This window comes from Elephas maximus, chromosome 11, assembly GCF_024166365.1.
Source record: "Elephas maximus indicus isolate mEleMax1 chromosome 11, mEleMax1 primary haplotype, whole genome shotgun sequence".
Lineage (NCBI taxonomy): Eukaryota > Metazoa > Chordata > Mammalia > Proboscidea > Elephantidae > Elephas > Elephas maximus.
In genome coordinates, this window is record NC_064829.1 from 32968301 (window position 1) to 32993255 (window position 24955).

General features: G+C 37.6%; 1 protein-coding gene across 1 annotated transcript in view; it reads left to right on the forward strand.

Moving 5' to 3' along the window:
• The window catches only part of TAF4B (TATA-box binding protein associated factor 4b), a 143596-nt gene that overhangs the window by 86398 nt on the left and 32243 nt on the right, over positions 1-24955 (forward strand). The window contains exon 13 of the mRNA XM_049899913.1: positions 4589-4645. Coding sequence (XP_049755870.1) covers positions 4589-4645 — 57 coding nt within the window. The remainder of the gene's footprint in view (positions 1-4588; positions 4646-24955) is intronic.

Genomic DNA, 24955 nt, shown 5'->3' on the forward strand with positions numbered 1-24955 from the left:
TTTTATCGTTAGTTGACCTTCTTGGTTTTATTAGGACTTCAGATTTCCCTGGAGGATTTCTCAAAATGAAATTGCTAATAGAATCTCTCACCACCAGGGTAGTGTGGTACAGTGGCTTTCAGTTAATTTAGTTTGGTGAGACATAATCTTTTGTCTTCTCACTCTCATTTCCTGTGTTCCTCATCATACCTACCACCTCCCAGGTATAAGCACTTTGTAAAATTTTCAGAGTCTTTTTGCTGATATGATTGGAAATGTGCCTCGTTGAGTTGAGAGAAAAAATTTGGAAAATGGGCAGGAGAATTATGGGTAAAATTAGGAGTAATTAACATATGAAACAAAATATAAGACGGGGAGAAATGGGTTAAAGAGAGAATTAAGAAAAATAGGTGAATTTTGAAATAGTTTCAGACTTACAGAAAAGTTGCCAAAAGTGTATAAAGAGGTCTCACTGTCTTTCCTAGGTTACCCCATTTTTAACATTTTACTGCGTTTGCTCCGTCCTCACCTTCTCCCCCCACCGTCTATACATACACACAGGCACGCCCCATTTCGCCTTTGTAATCATGTGGTTTTTATTGGTTGAGAGTTGCCAAATGGTGATTGTTTCCATCATCCCTTCTATATAATATAGCAGTCTACTATATGGAAAAGCTTCCTTTTCTCATTCATTCATTCATATTAGTATGGCCTCATGAATTTCTATTTGATTCAATAAGTTGTAATTCATTGCAGTCATTATTTAGTTTGTGTCTCAAATTGCTTTTGGAGGGGAAGCCCATCTAGCTGGCACTTTCGTCCTTTAGACCTGTTTCCATCACTCACTGAACATGTCCTTACTTCTGGTACAAGGTATTCCAGGCTCAGCTTTTACTTTTCCTGCCCTAGCCCTGGAATTAGCCATTTTTCCAAGGACCTCTGTTTTTTTTTTTAGTTCGAGATGATATTCAGAAACCAACATTAGAGCAGAGTGTGCTTATTGCTACTGGGGTGTCATTGCCTGTAGACCCTCTCAGTGGACATATCTATGCAGTATTTGTATGTGTATATATGTAGGCCGATGGCTTGGCAAGGTTCCACAGCCCCTCACCACCTTGCCTTTCTTGACAAGTGGTCTACACCTTTATGTGCCCGAATCCTCCCACAAGGGTTGGGGTACTACATCCTTGACCTCTGGGCCCTGTGGGACATTGCCTCTGCAAGTTTTTCCACCCCCAGCCTCATGCAGCTTCCCACTGTCCCACAGTCTCAGCCTGCATGCTGACCCTCCTCTGCAATGGGAAAAGAAGGGAGATGGAACTGGAAGATACTCTTCTATGAGCCCTCAAGTATTATAAACATGCACACAGCCATTGTAATGAAGTGGTTTGTTGATATTTTATTTCATAAACTTATTATTTATTTAGTGACTATTGGATATATTATGCTTGCTTTCATCCTCTTTCAGCATCTCTTCCTTTTATCAGACTTCTAAATGTTGGGGTTTCCCAGCTTTCAGTCTTAGGTCACCTTCTCTGTCTGCATTTTTTCTTATATTTTATATTTCCAACTAAGACCACATTTTGGAACACTATACTCATGTGGCTAACTGCCTGCTTGACGTCTCTACTTGGTTGGCCAGTAGGCATCTCAAATTTAATGTGTCCAGAAGGACTTCTGATGTTCTTTCATCAAAACACCTTTTATTCTTTTTGGTTTCTTAACTAAGTAAATGACACCATCATTTGTTTAGCTGTTCAAGCCAAAAAAAAAAAAAAAACTCCAACTCCGCTTTTCCTTCTCTTTCCACAACTACTTCACTTTCTATTCTACTTCACAGATGTATCCGTATTTTCTTTCCATCACCATTGTCACCACTTTGGTCTACATCATCTTTCACCTGGGCTATTATAAACCAAAAACCAAACCAAACCCAGTGCCATCGAGTTGATTCCAACTCATAGCGACCCTATAAGACAGAGTAGAACTGCTCCATAGAGTTTCCAAGGTGGGCTATTATAGTATCTTCTAACTGATCTCTCTTCCTTCCACAGTCCATTCTTCATACTATAGTCAGAATAATGTTTTTATAACAAATCATATGTATCTCCATTGCCTAAAATCCTTCAGTGGTTTCACTTAAAATCCAAACTCCTTTCCAAAATTTAAAAGACCTCACATAATCTGGCACCTACCCCTCTCTCTTAGTTGGTCTCATATCATTCCCTTCTTCACTCAGTTGGCTCCAGTCACACTAACCTTTCTCTTAAGTGCCAAGCTTGTGTCCCACCTTAGGATATTGGACTTCTAATTGAGGGTCTAAAACTGAACATTGAGTTCCCTTTCCCTAAATATATGCTCTCCTTAGGTCTTTACCATCTCAAAAAGTTGAAATTACCATCTTCCGCCTTGCTTAGGCTAGAATCCTGGAAGTCATCCTGCATTCCTGTCTTTGCTTCATATTAGATAACCAATCCGTCAGTAAATCTGGTTGGCGCTACCTCTAAAATATATGTTGGATCCAACAATTTGTCATCATCTCTGTCGTGACTGTAGTCCAAGCCACCCTCATTTTCTTCAGTTAGCCTCTTATTCAGAATACTTGCTTTAAACCAGTTTCTTGATTGCTCTGCATGCTTCCAGTCTTGAATGCCTGCAGTGCATCCTCTGCATAGCACCCGGAGTGATCTTTTGAGTGTGATGTCAGTGGTGTATTACTCCTCTGCCCCACACCCTCCAGTGGCTTCTTCTTATGACTTGAGTAAAACCCCAGCTCCTCTTCATGACCCACAAGGCAACAAACACATTATCTCCAAGCTTATCCCTTCAGCTCTTTACTATGCTCCAGCCACATGGGCCTTCTTTCTTTCCTCAAGTTTTCCAAACTTGTTCCCGTTTTAAGGCTTTGGCAACGACTGTGTCTCTGCTTGGAGTGTTCTTCCCCAAACCTTTCCATGACTGCCTGCTTCTTGTCATTCAGATTTCCTCAAATATCACTCCTGAGAGAGGCCTCCCCTACTATCCTAGCTCAAGTAGTACCCATACATGCCTTCCTCTCTGTTTCTTTCTATCACATTATCACATTTCCTCTACAGCACTTATCAGTATTAGCAATTCTTATTTATTTTTAATTGTTCCTCATCATAAAATGTTTTACATATCAGATGGGTGTGTAATTTTTATAAAATTGTTTATGCTTTATTTTATCTCCTTAAAATGTGAGTCCCTTGAAAGCAGGGACTTTGTCTTGTTAGTTCATCTCTGTATCTCTAAGGCCTTATAACAGTGGCATGCGGAATAGAATCTGCACTATGCGTGATCAATAAATCCTGAATAACTGACAGTGTCTTAGTAGCCAAATGTACCTATTTTATACTGGGGCAGAAAAATTACCATACACACATATGTATACACAAACATTTATATGTGAATACATACAAACACATACTCATTTTCTGCTAATAATAGGTGGAATAACAAAGGAGTTTGTCTTAGTTTGGTCTGAAATGGAGTTGTTTTAGTAGATCGGGCATTAAAATGAAACAGAAAATGACTAGCTTTGAATAGAATTTTATGTTGGTATTTAATTAAGGTATTTGAGATTAGAAGGTATTCTTACATCTAAACAGTTTCTTTCTGGTGTTTTCCTTTAACAGAGGTACTGATAAATCAGTAAAAGTATCAGATCAACTTAGTAAATCAGAAATTACTTGTAGCTTTTATTTTGTTAGCCATTTTTAGCTTAGTTAACATGTATTACACTTCACAGAATAAATTTTTATAAGGAATTAGCTAGCTTTGTTAGAATGAGAAAAAGGGGGTATACCTATCCCAAGCATATTACTTCAGTGGACAGATGCTAATGGTATCAGAAATAGAGTTCTTTCCACTTTGTTCCATCCCAGCGTTACATATGGAAAGTGAGCTCTCTTCTTACATGAGGCCTCTAAGACTGTTCATTTTTGGAGCGTTAAACTGAATCAGTATGGAAGGTGACATTTAATAAACATTTACTGAACATTTAACTTGTGCACAGCATTCTATTAAACGTGGTAGAGGACCCAAAGATGAATAAGATACTCTAATGAAAGCACTGGGATGTATTTCCTACTTATATTAAAGATTATTATACTTTTAAAGAGAGAGAGATTTGGTTCAAGGTTAGGCCTTGTTCTTGATTTTAATAGTCCTGGAAATACAATATATGTTTCCAAAATGGCTTCACCTGAAGATCAGCCAGTGTTGATTGTTTTCATTCCATTTGAGCCAACAGTTAGCCTTCTTTTCTTTCCCTTCATCCATACCATCCATTTTCTAGTGTTTAGTGTTTCAACAAGAACAACGCCATACCTCAACTGGACCTGACTGACATTGTTAGCATCATTTTCAGCATAAGCTTCCTCCAGGCTACAACTGCAGCAGCCAGCCCAGATGATGAGATGGAGGGGGGCAGTCATGGAGGGAGTGCAGGGAGACTGGATTGAGGCATTTTCCCCTGGAGCTAAGATTTTCAATCACAAGAGAAAATTGTCATTTATTAAATATTTAACGGCAACTATGGTGTTTAGATGCTAGTAATTTCTATTAAAATTTTCTTTTCCTTTGATAGAGTCGTTCCAATAAAGAAGATCCAGAACAGCTGAGATTAAAGCAGAAAGCCAAAGAGGTAGGACTTTCAAGTTACCGTGCTCGTCTTTGTGTTTCAGGGAAGGTTGGCTGCTCTCCCCTGGCAATTAGGTCAGGGTTTATTTTGCTGTTGCATACCATTTGCAGAAGCCTTGGGGAAGGACAGGAACTGCTACAGGCAAGGGCAGGACTTCAAATGAGGTCAATGAGTTATGTGCTCTCTTTTTAAAATTTATTTTCAAGGCTTAGGCCTGTCTAGAAATGGCTCTTTGTAAACTACAGCAGCCTACTTGGTGGGGATATAATGTGGGATTAAAAAAAAAAAAAAAAAGAAACTTTTGAGATTTAGCATCTGGGACCGTACAATAGGCTACATTTTTCCAGGGTAATTGTTCGTTTTGTAAATCTGATACTACTTATAATTCTTTGGCTGGGAGGCGGTACTGGGATTTAGTTTTAAATGGAAAACGCCTCTGGCTTTTAATTTTCTGGGCCCAGCAGTTTTCTGTTCTGGAATGGAGCCCTTGTTTCACACAGTTCATGTTTAGCTGCAGGGGTTTTAGTTTATAGCTTAGACTGGTTAAGCTTTTACTCCCAGAGGCCTCTGCATAGCAACTGTAGAAATCAACAAATAAGTTCATTTATGTCTGCAGCCTCCTCTCAGTAGCTGACTTTTTACATTTCCCAATACCCATTTCCTGACTTTTCTAGCCCCGGAGAAAAAAGCTCCACTAATTGGAGCTTATTTTAATTGAGCCTTAATATTGGATCTCACTGGAGTTGCCCCCAGAGCTGCTGGGAACGGATTGAAATGAAAGTACCTGAGGTTGAAGATGTGGCATGTATATGGGGGTGTGTGAAATTTTTCCCTTGACCTACAGATTCTTTTCCCTGCTGAATAAATCATCAAGCCTGTTCACATTTCTGATTAAGGACCTGACAGCAGACGATAATAAAGACAATTGAGGTGTGAGACGTGTGATATGGAGCTGAAGAAATCGGTTTCTATAGTTACTTGACTGATGTCATGCAATTTTTAAGGATTTTTGTGCTAAATAAGAGCGATTTCCTGAGCAACCTTTTTTCTTAACTGTGCCTCTTGAACTATGAAATTTGTTGTTGCTTAACACCACTGCACTGGGCTCCTAGGTGCCAGCAGCAGCAGGTTATTTATGAATGTTTTAAAGGCCTTTATTGTTTGGATTAATGTAGAAGCTGAGGCAAAACAAATAGAAAGCTAGTACGATTCTTACGATCAAATGTGGTGTATTTTTATCAAAATACAGAAGGAAAACACATGAACCCTGGGTGGAAGGGTTTCTGGATTGAAATGAGGAAAACTGGAAAGTGGGAACATTAAAAAAAGATTGAAAACAGAAATATTTCATTTTCAACAAATTTCTCTTACTCATTCTTTCCAATGGAAATTTTATGTAAAAGATAATATGAGAAAGAAGTGTGCCTGGCTTGATTATTTGGGTATGGGCAACCTGTTATTGCCCTGATGCATGGGTATCTTTCTTTTAATTAAAAAGCTGATGAGATGCTTATCTCATTTCCTTCTAAATGCATCACCTTTCAGAAAAATATATATCAGAAAACTTACCTTTTATCCTGAAAGATCTTACTCTATCTGCCCCTCTTTCCTAAACAATCTGGATCTTAGATTAGTTTTCCTTTCAGGTTTGTATGAGATGGTTTCGTTTGTTGTTTTTTGTTTTAATGTTGTGTTTAATTATTCCCTGAGGGATCAATACATGGATGCCATTTTTCAAAGAAGAGTGTAAGAGTAAATGTGTAAAAATGTCTGTCTTAATAGAACAGGCGGCATTAAACCTGGTTTTTCTCTCCCTTTGTGCCTCCATTTCTTTCTTTTTCCAGCAAGACTAAGAGAACTCAATATAGTTTCTTTCCAGATATTTTGAAAGTTTTCTAGTTGCTTTCTATCCTAAATCTTCTTTGATCAAGAAAGGAATCAAGTAGATTGGTCCCATTCCAAGAACAGAGCTACTCTGTATTAGTTAACAAATGTTTGATGAAAGTAAAATATTGTCATTTTTTCATCCCCCTGTCCTCCTGAGCTCTTAATAACTTTAATATTCTAAGGGGCTCTAGTTCAGAATCAAATACACAGGGATGCCATATTTTGTTGGGTTGCGGGAATCATTGACCCTACCCAAGTATAGAAATGTTGTTTGGTTTTATGGTAAGTTGTGAAATTATTATTCGGGATGCTCTAATCAGTATCACACTAATATAAACTATAAAGCTTCGGTTTGTGATTTTTTGGTATTTGGTTGTCTTGCAAGTTTTCGTTGTTCAGTTGTGAAAATTAGCACAGATTCTTTACAGTTGCTTGATTAAGAATTGAATTGCTTTTCCTTTCCAGGTACATATTCACCAAGCAGGTCAAAGGAAATAGATTAATAACAGTATCTTAATGAATGCAGAACTCCAAAAAACAATTTTAAAGAAGTTGTTGGCTTTATTTATGCTGAGAAGTGTTTTAGCAGTGGTGTTTGGCATATAAATATTAAATGACAACCTGAATCCCCTTTGTACATAATCTGATAATCCATGTTTTCTTTCAGCTGTTAATAACTACATTATTTCTCCTGTGGTTTTTCGTCTCTCTAATACAGTTTTAGAGGCTTTTAATTTATTCTTTGCATTTGGTCGTAAGGACAAATTGTGTTAAATTGTTAAATTAGGCAGGTTTTTTTTTTTTTTTAATAGAGGTATGTAATAATTTTTCATCTGTCCTGTTGACTTTTTCCAAATTTGTCATTGTCAATTGGCACCTTAAAAAAAATAGGCTGCCTTTGGATTTGCCTGGAGCCTAGTCACAGTCCATTGAAGTAGCCCCTGCTGCATACAGTTCTTATTGACCTGACAGGTTATCTATTAGAAATCATCCTGATGTCTGTCTCTGGATATCCCTGTGATTCAAGCATTTCATTTTAAACTTCTGGATTGTCTTGTCTTTTCCTCTTTTTCTGCCCCCCTCCTGCCTCCCCCCTTTAGACAACGTGGTGAGTATTCTCTCTCTGTCTACCTCTTTCTAAGTTAATATTTCCAATACCAACACTTTAAAATTCTGATTTTTTCCCTAGATACTTTTCCTAAAATGTAAGTACTGACATTCTTTCATTTCACCATCTATTTGTGAAAGGTTTTAAATAGACTTACTAGTTGCCAGATTCTAACATCAAGCCAGCAGGCACATCTTTGTTTAGTGCAGCTGCAGACTTGTCTGAGACTGTGTGCCGTGTGTCCCAGATGAACATCTAGCCCTCAGTGTTTTCCTTTTTGTACCACATCATCCAAAATTCTGCAGAGCAAGCCATCTGACCTTGAAGTTCAAACATCCTGATTTCCTTAAACATTTGTTGTATATAGTGTGACCCTTATTTCTTTTTGAATTTCTTCTCTCTCCTTTGGGAAGTGTGAGTTCAGTGCATCGTGCATAGTGAGACGAAGAATTCATTTACTTTGTAACAGTTCCCAGCGTTCCCACTTTCATGTATTATCACACAGTAGAGGAAAGAAGAAAGAAATTGTATGCTGGAGTGCAAGTCAGGGACCTGCTGGCACATTAGCTTTGCAGTGTACCCTGTAGGAACTGGGCAAAAGAATATTAAATGATTAAAATCCAAAACAGATTAGGAAACTTGTATCCTGAAGTATTTAGGAATTTTGTTTACAGGAAACAGGTCATAGAGAGGCTTAGTCACACACACCTTGCCATCCTCCTGCAGCAAAGAATCGAGAAACCAAATGAAACAGTTACAGATATCTGGGCACCCAGAACAGAAAACACAGGACATAAAAATTGCAAGTACAGGTCATCCCAGACTTACGACGGAGTTCATTTCTAACAGCTCCGTCATAAGTCAGTTCTGAGGTGAGTTGCATACCTCTTTTTTTGGTTTGTGTTCATTATTATTGCCTTTTGTTATCAATATATCTATATATTTGATGTTTTCAAGCAACTGAAGCCCCTGACTTAGTGTAGAAAAAACTTATTTCTTCCATTGTAAAATTTTCTGACGATTTGTCTACATCTTCTTTCTTGTTCAGCATTTCTGTCCTCTTCAAAATCCATTAAGTCCCGATCTCTCAGTTCTTTCTCGTGATCCATGAGCTGTTCCATGTTGGCAATATCAACTTCTAAATTCAGCATTCTTGCCATATGGGTGATTTCTCCACCAATCCCTTCCATCAAATTATCATAATCAGTGCTTGGAATGTGTTCATATAACTCAGCAATTTTTTCCATATCTCCTGCATGCACTTTCCTGTAACTTACTCCCAGGAAGATGCAATTTTCCAGATACACTGACAGTCATAGGTGTGGTTCCTCATAACTCAAATACATTGTAAGTTGGGGACTATCTGCAGTACAGTGAACCATAAGGCATTATTGTACCAGAAATAATTACTGAATCATAAAGCTTGTTGTTGTTCTTAGATGCTGTCAGTTGGTTCCGACTCATAGTGACCCTATGGACAGCAGAATGATGTACTGCCAGGTCCTGCACCATCCTCACAGTCATTACTGTGTGTGAGCATATTGTTGTAGCCACTGTGTCAGTCCATCTTGTTGAGGGGCTTCCTTTTTTTCGGTGACCCTGTGCTTATGTGCAAGCATGATGTCCTTTTCCAGGGACTAGTCCCTCCTGATAACATGTCCAAAGTACATGAGATGAAGTCTCACCGTTCTTGCTTCTAAGGAGCATTCTGGCTGTACTTCTTCCAAGACAGATTTTTTTCATTCTTCTGGCACTTCATGGTATATTCAGTATTCTTCGCCGATACCATAATTGAAATACATCCATTCTTTTTGGATTTTTTTTTTTTTATTCATTGTCCAGCTTTTGCATGCATATGAGGGGATTGAAAATACCATGGCTTTGGTCAGGCACACCTTAGTCCTAAAAGTGACATCTTTGCTTTTTAACACTACAAAGAAGCCTTTTGCGGCAGATTTGCTCGATGCAATACGTCATTTGATTTCTTGACTGCTGCTTGATAGGTCATTGATTGTGGATCCAAGTAAAATGAGATTCTTGACAACTTCAGTGTTTTCACCGTTTATCATGATGTTGCTTATTGATCCAATTGTGAGGATTTTTGTTTTCTTTATGTTGAGATGTAATCCAGTGTTCTTTGATCTTCATCAGTAAATGCTTCAGGTCCTCTTTGCTTTCAGCAAGTTTGTATCATCTGCATATCAAGGTTGTTAATGAGTCGTCCTCCAATCCTGATGCTGCACTCCTCTTCACGTAGCCCATCTTCTCAGATTACTTGCTCAGCATACAGATTGAATAAGTGTGGTGAAAAGGCACAACCCTGATGCATACCTTTCCTGATTTTAAAGCACTTAGTAGCCCCTTGGAAACCCTGCTGGCATAATGGTTAAGTGATATGGCTGCTAACCAAAAGGGCAGCAGTTCAAGCGCTCCTTGAAAACTCTATGGAGCAGTTCTACTCTGTCCTATAGGGTCGCCACAAATCGAAATCGACTTGATGGGAACGGGTTTGTTTTTTGGTTTTAGTATCCCCTTGTTCTGTTCCAACAACTGCCTCTTGGTATGTATACATGTTCTGCATGAGTGCAATTAAGTTTCTGGAATTCCCATTCTTTGCAATGTTATCCATAATTTGTTATGATCCACACAGTCTAATGCCTTTGCATAGTCCGTAAAACACAAGTAAACATCTTTCTGGTATTCTCTGCTTGCAGCCAGGATGCATCTGACATCACCAGTGATATCCCTTATTCCACGTCCTTTTCTGAATCTGACTTGAATCTCTGGCATTCCCTGTCGATGTACTGCTGGAACTGCTTTTGAATTATCTTCAACAAAATTTTACTGCATGTGACATTAATGATCCAAAAAAAAAAAAAAACCCATTGCTGTTCAGACAATTCTGACTCATACTGACCCTGTAAGACAGTAGAACTGCCCCATAGGGTTTCCAAGGAGCAGCTAGTGGATTTGAACTGCCCTGGGCTTTTGGTTAATAGCTGATCTCTTAACCAGTGTTCCTCCAGGGCTCTGATATTATTGATATTGTTTGATAATTTCTGCATTCTATTGGATCACCTTTCCTTGGAATGGGCACAAATATGGATCTCTTCTAGCCGGTTGGCCAGGTTCCTGTCTTCCATATTTCTTGGCATAGATGAGCGAGTGCTTCCAGCATTGCATCCATTTGTTGAAACATTTCAATTGGTATTCCGTCAATTTCTGGAGCCTCGTTACACTGTTTGGAAAATACTGAGTTATGAGAAAAGAAAGATATATTTTTAAAATGAAATTTAAAAAGATACTGAGTTAGTGAAACATGGTAGTTAAAGCTTTAAATTATAGCAGTTTGCCTTTAAACTTTATGCTAGTTCTGAATGGGCCAAAACTCACGGAACACTCAACAGGGCAAAACGAAATTTGTCTTTGGAAGTACATTCTTACAGTGAAATTAATGCTGTATAGAAAAGACATTTTTTAAACGACAGGTTATAAAGGGTTTGCATATATATAGCAGGGAAATAGATGCAAATGTTTCAAAACATTGTCTAGGAAAATATTCCTCAAACTATAGTATGCCTAAGAATTATCTGGAGGGCTTGTTTAAAACACAGTCTGCCGGGCCCCGGCCCTAGAGTTTGATATTGTAAGTCTTGGGTGGGGCCTGAGAATTTGCATTTTCGACAGCTTCCCAGGTGATGGCTGCTCCTCCTGTTGCTGCTCTGGAGGTCACACTTAGAACCATTCGTCCTGGAGAAGAAAGAAAGGAGCTTTAAAATTCATCACTTTTATTTTCCCGTTAACTTTAAGTTGTCAAAGAAGGTTAAGCAAAATACTGTGATTTGGGAATCCGAGATTTGGCATAGCTCAGTGACCATTCAGTGGGTTTTCTTATACAACCAGGAAAGCTATACTAGGTTTCTTCATGAATACTTTCACAAAAGTCAATTATTGGCTGTATTTCTTGATTGATATACCTTGCATGTTGTTGTTGTTGTTAGGTGCTGTTCAGTTGGTTCCAACTCATAGCAATCCTCTAGGACAAAGTAGAACTGCCCCATAGGGTTTCCAAGGATCTGCTGGTGGATTTGAACTGCCGACCTTTTGGTTAGCAGCTGAGTTCTTAACCACCGTGCCATCAGAGCTCCTGTGCCTTGCATAGAAAAGATAATATTTAAAGATTCATTAGAAGGTTGCATGAATCCCTTAATTTTGTAGGATGGTGTGTCTTGAGAGGCAGCATATCACCCTCTTTGTAGAAGTGTTGCATATTATAAAAGAAAAAGCATTGAACTAGAAATCAGAGAATGCTTGGGTCTGCTATCTAGATCTCACTTTGGGGAAGTTACTTCTTTGAACTTACCCCAGTTTTCTTGTTTTAAAATGAAGGTACTAATACTTACTCTGCTTATGTCACAAGGCTATCATAATTTAGGGAAATGTGGGGATTAGAGGAAAAGCCCGAAGCTCGAAAACGTTAGCTATAGAGACATTTAAGATCAGTACCATCAAGATCTTAGGTTAAACCTTGAGATTGACTGTGAGTATATTGGTTATTTTTTCTTTACTGAGGGCTGGAAGAAGATGAGAAGGAGGAAAAAAAAAAAAAAAAAAGGATGATGAAAACAGGGGAAGTTTTCTTTAACCTAGAGTGAATACAGCATATATTTGCTTTGAATAATACATAAAGTATTATGTTTAAGCTAAAGAGAGGTACTTAGTTGAAACTAAGGAATATACCATTTTCCTAGAAGGCAGGGATGGGTTAGAAGGGCTGACCAGGAAGGCATCAGAGTGTATATTTTAAATTCCAAGAATCTCAAGTGTTCTGGACAGTGTCTTGACATCATAAGAATTTGCCTTAATGGTTGAGGGGGAAAAAAATCAGGCCCTGTACTGTTTGAATTGGTAGAATGCCTGCCTAATAATTGACTTTGATGGCTCAAAAATGATCCTGTGTTAGAAGCGAGGATGGGGAGACTTCATCTCATGTACTTTGGACTTATTAGGAGGGACCGGTTCCTGGAGAAGGATATCATGCTTGGTAAGGTAGAGGGTCAGCGAAAAAGAGGAAGACCCTCAACGAGATAGATTGACACAGTAGTTTCAACAGTGGGTTCAAACTTAGCAATGATTACGAGAATGGCGTGGGACTGGGCAATGTTTCGTTCTGTTCTACATAGGGTTGCTGTGGGTCATAACCGACTCGATGGCACCTAGCTACAACATTCTTAATTTCAGGTAAGGGTTAAACCCATAACCATTGCTGTCAAGTTGATTCCGACCCGTATAGCGACCCTATAGGACAGACTAGAACTGCCCCATAGAGTTTCCAAGGAGCGCCTGGTGGATTTGAACTGCCCACCTTTTGGTTATCACCCATAGCACTTAACCACTATGCCACCGGGGTTTCCAGGTAAGGGTGATAGGCTGGTGATTTTTTTTTTTTTTTTTGGGTAACTTGCCTTTTTTTTGTTTCCTTTGTTTTTAATAACCCTTTTATAACCCAATTATTTTCTGCTTTGAAATTTTTGCTGATAGTGTGTTTTCAGTAATGGAAGGCATGCTGAATCAAGGAGCCTTTCTGAATTTTTGTTATGAAATAGGGATTTTGATACATACTGTGTGGGGCATCTATGCCCCAGTGAACTCTGTTGATAGGAAACATAGGTGGGATGAGGCATTGATAAAATCGTTTTATTAGGAATTTTAGTTGGTGAAACTTTTCAAAACTTGAGGTAATCCGTTAAGGACGCCCTACAGTGGTTGCACATCATTGTCATTTCAGTCTCCTCCTCCTCAGTGCTGCATTCTCTGCATTGCATTCTAGCTCCTTTGGCAGGTAAATGCATTCCAACCTGCTGGAGCAGTATGTCACCTGGCATCGTGCCTACTCCCGGCTTGTTTCTCACCAGAGGTGAGGGTCTTCCTCTTCTCTACCTTTTCCGACCCACAACAAGCTGCCTGATAAGAGTGAGTCTGAAGGATAGTTGGTCACATCTGCCCTCGTGGTTATAGTTCGACATTGTGAAATTATTTACAATGCCACGGTCAGTAAGAAAATACAGCAGTCAATGCCACCGTTTGATAGAGTGCCTTCTGATTGCATACCTTTTCCTTCTCTGGTCAAAGTGGTCCACTCCTCCCACAATTGTGTTGTATTATGCTCTTGGGCAAGGGATTACTGAGGAGGAGCCACTTTTTTTCTTTTGGCACTAATAATATCCTTTCAATTTTGGAGCAGTGACAAAACTGTTACAGGTTTATTGTCCTGTCACTTTTCTTCCAACGCATGTCCTTCCGTACAAAACCTAAATTCTCTGCTAATTTATCTTTCCTCTTCAGCATGTCTGGTAGCCCCTTTTATCTACTTGCACTGTTCCGACAGCATACAGTCCCCTTTCGTTCATGCTTTTCATCAAGTGATAAGTAAGATAATTGTCAAAGCTTATGAGAAGGGTGCCATGTACTGCGTAGTCCAGCACTCACCAAGGGAGAGAGATGAATCATTGTCTGCTCCTTTTTTTTCCACAGTAGTTGTCAAATTGACTCACAAAGCCAGTTTGTGAATCAACCCAGCACCAAACTTTGTAACCGCGCTTGATGGGCCTTTATGGCATATATTGTTTTATTGATGAACGGCCCTTGAATGGCACCATGCTTTTATCAACTGCCATGACACTTTATGGCACATACACCTCCTTTAGGTGGCTATTGAGAGCATTGATAATTGGGCACAGTTTGTGAAGCCAGGTTCTCCTTTGGGCATAGTTTTTGGATTACCATTGCAGTGTTTATTCTTGTCAGTTTCTTGAATCTGGCTTTAGTCATAAGTTCTGGCACCGAAGCAACACCCAGGCTGGGGTCACTGAATCCATAATGCCTGAGTTCCAGTGAGACGTATGTACCCATCAGTGTGCACAGCAATGAATGCTTTTATTTCCTCTACAGTTGTAGACTGCCAGCTTTTGGTTGACTTTCTAATCTCCTGCCCTCTAGATGGTGTGGTGCACTCCTGGGTCACATTAAGATTTATTTGGTCCTTTATAGTTTCCAAAATCTCTCCCATAAATACAGACAAAAAATAACCTACTTCTGTGTCTTCATGGGCCAAGTCCGGGTAAACTTCGGCATGTTGCTGAAGCCAGGTTGTTAGGTTGTTAAAATAGAAGACATCCTCTCACCATTCCTTCATTTCCTTCCCGTTCATCATGCTCGTCATCATCTGCTTCAACCCTTTCCTCTGCAACGTCAGCTGCTTCCCCATTCTGTACTACATCAGTGTTGTTGTTCCTACCTGCAGGATGTGCTGCAGATTCCAAAAGATGGGTAAACTCCTCCAAGGGATCCTTGTCACACCGGTCCGAGTCCTCTTGGTTGTTGTTCAGAGAAAAAAATCTAGAATTTCATCATCCTTCTCAAGATATATCTGTTAATAGTTTGTGTGTATGTTTTGGTTTTGGGATTTTGGTTGTATATAGGATTTAAACTTGCCATTTCCAGTAAACTTGATATTTTTAGCAGTAATTCAGAAGTGATTCTAAGTTTCGATGATGAGAATTTAGAGTTTGGGCAATAAATTTTTCCAAAGCATTTCTAAAATTCTATTTAAATTTTGTTTTTAAAGTGTCTATTGTTTGGTGGTTAGGGGTTTTATACTTCTAACTTTTCCTTATGGAGTCTAAACAGGACATTATTCTTAATTCCTTGTATTCTGGACTCAAAACCTTGTAGTGTACTTTATTTCTCTTAGGTTCTTTCAAAGATTCCTATTTGGTGGCATTAGCTATTTTTATTGCTCCTCATGTATTTATTGGGTGGCGCACATAAGCTTTTGAGACACATTAACTTATCTCTCAGCTTTATTTATTTTGATTACTGATTGTTTATATCTTATTATGACTTTCCAAAAGTTTGTAGCAGAGTTGGACTGAAGATGACACCACTCTGTATTTTTGCATCAATTTGTTAACAAAAGGCAGCTCTGTTGTCTTCTGTACTTTTCAGTGCCGACATTTTTCTATATTTTGCCTTTCTTACACATGAAAAAGACCTTTTTTTGGATTTCCTATATTGTCAGTGCCATACTATCCAAATAATTTAGTCATTCCTGTTAAAGATGTCCCTTTGTCTGTCCAGGCAGTTGGCTATATAACACTTGTTTCTTCAGTCTTCATGTAGTTCCTCTGATTCTACCTAATCTTTTGGTTTCTGTTTCTATTAGTTTTTATTTTTCCTTGTGTTTTATTCCCTTTGAAAATTATGTGCTTAGCATCAAGAACTACCTTGTTTGACTTTACCTCTAAGAGCTTGCGTAATCTTTGAGGCAATCTATTAAAGTGTTTTGGGTCTTGATTAAAGTTAGAGTTGCCATGATTTGTGCTTTAAAAAGAACAGAGACAAGTCTAAACCACCAGGGATAAAATAATCTGCAATTATTGTTGGTCTTTTGCTCTTTATGGCGATGACTTGAATTTCAGGGAACCCTACTTAATATCAGAGAGACTGTAATAAGGGAAATGAAGGCTTCCAACTTTTTCATTAGCTGTAAAGAAAGGAGTGATGATATTCCTAAAAGAACCTGCCAAGCCTGTTTGGTCTCTTTAGACCAAGATGTACATTGATGGTGTTGATGAGCAAATGGCTTAAGTTTTATGAAACAAAGCCTAGTTGGAATATACCAGAGATCTCTTGTCAGAATTCTGGCTAAACTAGCTTTTAAGGGTTCTGGTTAAGATGTAATAAACTCACTCTGCACTGTCTCTTCCACTGAGCACAACTATAAAACCTGGACAGAATGCATGGAGCAGCTATTTGAGAACTTTGAAAAGTAAATAGTGGACAGATTGGGAAAGAAGATTAGAATTTAAAATAACTACTGAGCCAGCCATTCTCTGACACTTGGTCTTCCCCCTCCCTATGGATCCTCATGCTGCCTGGCCCTAGACACAAACACAGTTGCAAATTTGTGCCGCAAAGTAGAGTAACTAAAGCCTCAGCTTTCTGGCTAGAGGACCAAAAAGTGGAGCCCCAGGGAATCAGAAATCATTAGCAAGATTGTGGAGACAGAGAAGCTTTGGAAAGTAACCCCATATCATTGTTACAAACCTCTGGGCCCACCCCTCAAGCTACATATCAAATGTGGATCTGATTCTAATGAGTATACCAAAGACTTTAAGAACTGAAGTATAACAGACCACTGTTAGGCTCCAGACTGACCACTGGGTGGTGTGTATGAGGACTGATCTGAATATCATTGCAAAGGCTTTCTAAAGTGAACTGACTTTAGAGCCCAGCCGACAGAAGTAATGTTGGAACTTGGGGTCTGAATCCAGCTGGGTTGATTGCATTATAAACCAAAAACAACATTCCTCGAAGAATATAAACAATACCCATAGTCTCATAACTTAATACTCAAATTGTTCAAGATAAAATCCAAAATTACTTGGCATCTGAAGAACTAGGAAAATCTCAGCTTGCGTGGGAAAAAACAATCAATAGATGCCAATCCTGACATATGACGCAGATGTTAGAATAATCTGAAAAACACATTAAAGTACCTACTGCAGATATGCTCCAAGAAGCATTTGCAACTCTCGGAATGATTGGAAAAATATAAAATCTCCCAGAAAAAGATACAAAGAATAACATTCTAAATTATAAATTTTAGAAAGGAAAGTTATAATAACCAAAATAATAAACTCACAAGATGAGCTCAGTAGCAGGATAGAGATGATATCGGAGTCAGTGAACGTGAAGATGGATAAATAAAATGTATGTAATCTGCATAACGGAAAAAAAAAGACATTATTCGTAGTTAGATGCAAATCAAAACCACAGTGAGATAATCACCTCACTCCCACCTGAATGACTATGATCAAAAAAATGTAAAATAAACAGGCGTTGGTGAGGATGTAGAGAAAATGGAACCCTCATCCATTGCTGGTCGGAATGCAAAATAGTATAGCTGCTGTGGAAAACAATTGAGTGGGTCCTCAAAAAGTTAAACAGAACTACCATATGACTGAGCATTCCCAATCCTAGGTATATACCCCAAAGAATTGAAAGCAGAAATGCAAAGAAAAACCTGTACAATAGTGTTCAGTGCAGCACTATTCACAGTAGTCAAAAGGGGGAAACAACCTAAATACCTATCAATAGATGAGTGGGTAAACAAAATGTGGTATATACGTAAAATGGAATATTACTCAACCATAGAGAAATGAAGTACTGGTACATGACTACAATGTGGATGAATCTTGAAAACATTATGCTGAGTGGTATAAGTCAGTTATAAGAGGACAAATAGTATATGACCTCACGTGTATGCAATTGGCAAATGTATAGAGACCAAACCTTATTAGTGGTTACCAGGGGTGAGAGGAAACCCTGGTGATATAGTGGTTAAGAGCTGCAGCTGCTATCCAAAAGGTCAGTAGTGTGAATCCACCAGGTGCTCCTTGGAAACCATATGGGGCAGTTCTCCTTTGTCCTGTAGGGTCGCTATGAGTCAGTATCGACTCAATGGCAGCCGGTTTTTTTTTTTTTTGGTAGTAGTAAGAGGAAAGAGGAAGAATGGGGGAATCATTGCTTAACCCAAAAACCCAGGGGACACTAAATTTGTGTTTGGTGAAATAATTTGGAAAAGGATAGTGGTAATGATTATACAATGTGATGAATTTAATCAGTATCGCCGAGTTGTACATGTAAAAGTTGTTGAATTGGCAAATGTTTTGGAATATATATTTTACCCCAATTGGAAGAAAAAAAAAAAGCCTCAGAGACATGTAAGACAGTTACAGAAGGCCTGGCATTTGTGTTATCAGAGTCCCAGAAAAAGAAAAGAGAAAGATGGCAAAAATTTTAAAAAATCAGTGACTCAAAATTCCCCAATTTGGAGAAAAACACAAACCCAGAGATTCAAGTAGCTCAGTGAACCCTCAGACAGGATAGACATAAAGAAATCCAGGTTTAATTAATCTCTGAAAACTAAAGACATAAAATCTTGAAAATAACCAGACCTATTGCGGTCAAGTAGATTCCGACTCATAGTGACCCTGTAGGTCAGAGGAGAACTGCTCTGTGGTGTTTCCAAGGCTGTAAATCTTTGTGGAAGCAGACTGCCACATCTTTCTCTCATGGAGTAGCTGGTAGGTTAAAACTGCCGACCTTTCTGTTAGCAGCCAGGCACCTAACCACTGTACCACCAGAGCCCCATATTTCCAATAGGGGAACAGTAATTCAAATGACTGGGTTTCTCATCAGATACTATGGAGACCAAAAAAAAGTGGCAAAACATTTTTAAAGTGCTGGGAGAAAACAGCTGTCAACCAACCCAGAATTCTATATCCCGTTGAATATTCCTCAGGAATGAAATGAAAATAAAGACATTCTCAGATGAAGGAAAATGAAGAGAATTTTTTGTTGCCAGCAAATCTGTAAAAGAATTGCCTAAAAAGTTCTGCAAATTGAAGTAAAGTGATACCAGAAGGAAACTTTGAAGATCAGGATTGAAGAAGGAGCAACGGAAATGATAGATATAATAGACTATTTTCCTGCTTTTTGACTACTTAAGATGTGTTTGGTTAAAACCAAAAATTAGAGCATTATTTAGGGACTTTCAATGTATGTATGTGCAACATATAAAAAACTATAACAAAAGGAGCCCTGGTGGTGCAGTGGTTAAGAGCTCAGCTGCTAACCAAAAGATCGGTGGCACCAATCCACCAGCCACTCTTTGGAAACCATATAGGGTGGTTCTCCTCTGTCCCGTAGGGTCGCTATGAGTCGGAATTGACTCGACAGCAACAGCTTACAACAAAAGGGACATACATATGGGTGAGGTTTCTACATTTCAGTTGAAGTAGTAAAATACTGATTCTAAGTAGACTAAAAATTTAAGTATGTTTATTGTAATCTCTGGAGTCCCACTAAAATAAAAAGAAACTACAAATATACAAAGAGATGTAGTAAAAAAAAAAAAAGATAAATTAAAATGGAATATTAAAATTGTTCAAATAACCCAAAATAAGTTAGGAAAGGAGAAAAGAGAAATGAAAAACAGAGGGAACAAACAGAAAGCAAATAATAAAATGGTGATATTACTAAATCCAAACATCAATTATTAAGTAATGTTCTAAATATACAATTAAATGACAGATATTTTCAGAATGAAAAGGCCATGACTGAACTATATCTGTCTACAAGAAACTCGGTTCAAATGTAATTATATAGCTAGGTCAAAGTAAAAGGATGGGAAAAGATGTGCCTTGAAAACACTTAAGAAAAATGTAGAGTGGTTATATTAATATCAGACAAAGTAGACTTCGGAGCAAAGAAAATTATCCATCTAACAACAGAAGGAAAAACTGACAACTGAAAGGAGAAATAGACAGATCCACAATTACAGTTGGAGACTTCAGAACTTCTCTCTCAGTAATAAATAGAACTGGTAGAAAATCAGCAAGATTATAAAACTAAACATCAGTCAGTTGAATCTAATTGGCATTTAGGAAACACTCCATCCAACAACAGCAGGATGCACATTTTGTTCAAGAGCACATGGACCACTACATAGACCATCTCTCTGATCATAAACAATCCTTAACAAATTTAAAAGAATTGCAACTATGCAAAGAATATTCTCTGACCATAACGGAATTAAACTAGAACTGAATTAGAGAAGATAACAGGAAAGTCTCCAAACATTTGGAAATCAACTAGTACACTTCTAAATAATCTATGGGTCAACAAGGAAGTCTCAAAGGAAATAAGAAAATATTTTGAACTAAACAAAATTGAAAATAAAGGAAACCCTGGTAGCGTAGCAGTTAAGTGCTGTAGCTGCTAACCGAATCCCCCAAGTGCTTCTTGGAAACTCTGTGGGGCTGTCCTCCTCTGTCCTCTAGGGTCGCTATGAGTCAGAATCAACTCGATGGCAATGTATTTGGTTTAAATTGAAAATATAACTTCAAAATTTGGGAATACAGCTAAAGCAGTGCTTAGAGGGAAATTCATGCCATCAAAGCTTACAGCATTTTTATGCAAATAATGCACACTTTCTACATTCCTTTGCCAACCCCTCTCTCCCCGAGAGGTGTTTTTATAAGTGCCACTATACCATTTTTTTAATACTTGTTGCTTGTAAAAATACCATCTGTTACTTGTGTAATATACAGCATATGAGAAAAGAAGAAGGGTCACAAATCACTAAGTTCCTACCTTAAGAAACTAGAAAAGGAAGAGCAATATATACCCAAAGCAAGAAGAAGGAGGGAGATAATAAAGATAAGAGTAGAAAACAATGACCTTGAAAATGGGGAAAAAGAGAATCAGTGAAGCCAAAAGCTGGTTCTTTGAGCAACAAAAGTGATAAATTTCTAGTAAGACTGGCAATGAAAAAAAGACATAAATTTCTAATGTCAGAAATAAAAGATGGGCTATTATTACAGACCTGTGGATGCCGAAAAGCCAAAAAGGTGATACGGTGAACAGTTCTGTGCACATAGTTTAAGAATTCAAATGAAAATCTTAATGACAGTTTTAAAAGCAATAACCTGTTTCTCAAAGTACAAGCTACCAAAACTAGTCAAAATGAGTTAGATAACCTTAATAGTTCTGTAGTTATTAAATGTTATTTGTAGTTAAAACCTTCCAATAAAGAAATCTTCAGGTGCAGAAGCTTTTATTTCATAAATTTTACCAAACATATACAAAAAAATTAGCACCACTTCTACATAATCTCTTCTAGAAAATAGAAGATATAGAAACATTTCCAGTCTAATTTATGAAGCCAAAACCAGGACATTACAGATCAACAGAAATACATACCAGTGTCCCTCACGAACATATAGAAAATTCTCAACAAAATATCAATAAATTACACTAGGAATATATGAAAAGAACGATACACCATGACCAAATGGTGTTTACCTTGGGAATGCAAAGCTGATTTAATATTTTAAAATAAGTCTGTATAAATCCACCATTTTAGCAGTCTAAAAAAAGAAAAACCACTTGATAATATCAATTGATGCAGAAAAAGAATTTGACAAAATTCAACCTCCATTAATGATTAAAAAAAATCTTAGCAATCTAGGAAAAGAAGGAACTTCCTCAGTCTGATAAAGGGCAGCTGTAAAAAAACTTCTGCTAATATCATTCCAAATGATTTATTCCAAAGATTAAGTGCACTATGCTGATTTTTTGTACGTCATGTAGAAAAAAATTGGCATAGGTGCTTATGAAAATACCTTTCAGGGGGAAGGAGTGGTTGGCAAACAAATGTAGAAGGCACATGTTATTTGTATTAAAGATACAGTATGTAGAAAATCCCAAGTTACTTACCAAAAAGAAAAACAGACATCCTCCTAGGACTAATAAGTGAATTTAACACAGTAACAAGATGCAAGGTCAACACACAGTCTTATTTCTAAATACCATTAAGGTACAATTAGAAACTGGAAATTACAAAAAAATCCATTTACAATCTCTCTTCTCAAAATGAAATGTTGCTGTTAGGTGCCATTGAGTCAGTTCTGACTCATAGTGACCCTGTGTACAACAGAACGAAATGTTGCGGGTCTTCTTTTTTGCTGACCTTCTGCTCTACCAAGCGTGGTGTCCTTCTCCAGAGACTGATATTTCTTGATAACATGTCCTAGGGAGCATTCTGGCTGTACTTCTGAAACAGATTTGTTATTTCTTCTGGCAGTGCTTCGCCAACACCATAACTGAAATGTGTCGATTCTTAGGTTTTCTTTACTTGTTATCCAGTTTTCACATGCATATGAGGCGATTGAAAATACCATGGCTTGGGTCAAGATGAAATAATTATAAAGCTAACATGTACAGATATTTGTATGCTATGTAAACCGCAAAATACTGATGAAAGAAAAGATTTAAATAAATGAAGAGACATACCATGATCATGGATTTCAAGAATTAACATAGTAAAGATGTCAGTTTTCCCCAAGTTGATTTACAGATCTAACACAATTCCTGTATATATATACCACCTGATTTTAATAAAAAACTTTTTTTTTTTTTTATTTTAATACTTACTATAAAATTGTAGGGCTCAAATTAACATAGTATTTGGAAAGGGATAGGCGATATAGATTGTTAGAACAGAGTAAAAACTCCAGAAATAAACCCACATAAATATGGCCAATTAATTTTTGACAAGGTGGAAACGAATTCAGTTTGAGAACGTATAAGTCTTTTCAACAGAATGTTTGAGCAACTGGACACTGATGTGTAAAAAAAAATTGTGCCTTAAACCTCACTCCTTATATAAAAATTAATTGTAAATGTAAAATGTAGAAGTACAAACTTTGTGACTTGAGGTTTAGAAAAAGACTCTTAGACATGGTACACAAAGCATGATCCATAAAAGAAAAAGATGAATAAATTGGACTTCAACAAAATTAAGAACTTTTGCTTTGTGAAAGAGAATGAAAGAACAAGCTATATAGACTGAGAGATACTTGCAAATTACATATCCAATAAAGAGTTTGTATGCGGAATATATAAAGAACTCTCAAAACTCAACAGGAAGAACACAACCCAGTTTCAAAATGAGCAGAACACTTAGGCACTTCACCAATGAGGATGCATTATGGCAAATAAGCACATGAAAAGATGTTCACCATCATTAGCTATGGAAATTAAAACCAAAGAGAGAAACTACTACATACTACTACACACCTATTAGAAATACCTCGAACAAAATGTAATGAGATGTCAAGTGCTGGCAAACATGTAGCAGTAGGAACCCTCATACATTGCAGATGGAAATGAAAAATGCAAGGTGGCACAGCCATTTTGGAAAATAAGTGTTTTGGCAGTTTCCTATGACCCAGCAGCCCTGCTCTTGGGCATTTACTCTAGAGAAACAGAAACTTAATTTTCCTACAAAACCTGCATACAAATGTTTCATTAAAGCAGTTTAATTCATAATCATCCAAAATTGAAAACAACCCCAAAATCCTTCAGCAAATAAACTGCAGTACATCCATAGAACTGTAGCACAGCCAGCAATAACAAGGAATGAACTACTGATGTACAAAACTTGGTTGAATCTCACATGCATTATGCTAAGTGAAAGAAGCCAGTCTCAAGATGTTATACACTGTATGGTCCCATTTATATGTCATTCTCTAAAAGACAATAAGGAGCCCTGGTGGCGCAATGGTTAAGCGCTTGGCTGCTAACTGAAAGGTCTGCAGTTCGAATCCACCAGTTTTTCTGCTGGAGAAAGATGTGGTAGCCTGCTTCTGTAAAGATTACAGCCTTGAAAAGCCTATGGGGCAGTTCTTTTCTGTTTAATAGGGTCTCTGTGAGTCAGAATTGACTCGACAGTAATGGGTTTAGTTTTTCATCTTGCTGATGCCATTTCTTTACAGGGAAGAACTTAAAAACATAGCTTGCTGTGTGATTTGTGCTGCAGGGTGGATTAACTAAAATCATTTTGTTACCTAGAAGTTCTGGGTTATGGCAGCATCAGACTCTAACACTATATGTTTATTGTTAGAAAGACCAACAGCAAAAGATATTTTGTAATTTCTGAGACACGTATTTCTAAAATAACGTTTCTAGCAATTTATAAGTAAACAGTTTAAAAGAATAATTTTTGCCCTGTAATTTGTAGAGGAAATAGAAAATGATTCTTAGCTTGCTTCCTTTATTTAGCTGCTTTCTGTTTTACTAAAGATTCATTACCTATGGCTTATTCTTTATCTTCTAATATTAAAAAAAAAAAAAGTGATCTTAAGGTAGAGTTTCTTTACTTTGTACCTCCTTGAGATTGTTTTACCATTAACGGTTTCCTATTTTTGTTCTGCTCATGTGTTAAAAATTTGGTTAGTGCTCTTTTAAGAGAATATTCTAATATATCCTCAGAATAACCCGACAGCTTACTTTCACTTAACTACCTTAAAGTCTGATCTTGTTTGAGTATTTGACTAGCACCAGCTCCGTGTTCTTTCTTCCTTTTCCTCCATAGTAATAAGGTTTTGGTGGAAATGAAATGTTTCTTCCTCTTCTAGAAAAGCTTAAGGACCTATGCAGTGATGTTTTGTTTTGACTTTCTCATTTTTTTTTTTTAAGACTACCACTTGATGTGTGCCTTGATGAAATGAGGCTATTATCATGCATTTATTCTCCATCTTTACTGTCTTACCCATCTGCCTTTTAATAGGACATATTTTATGACCACTTCTAGATAGATTGCCCATATACTTGATTATTAACTAAAAGATTTTAACTTACAGGGAACCCAGGATTGAGAAGGGAGAGTATTGAAATGTTGTGGGATT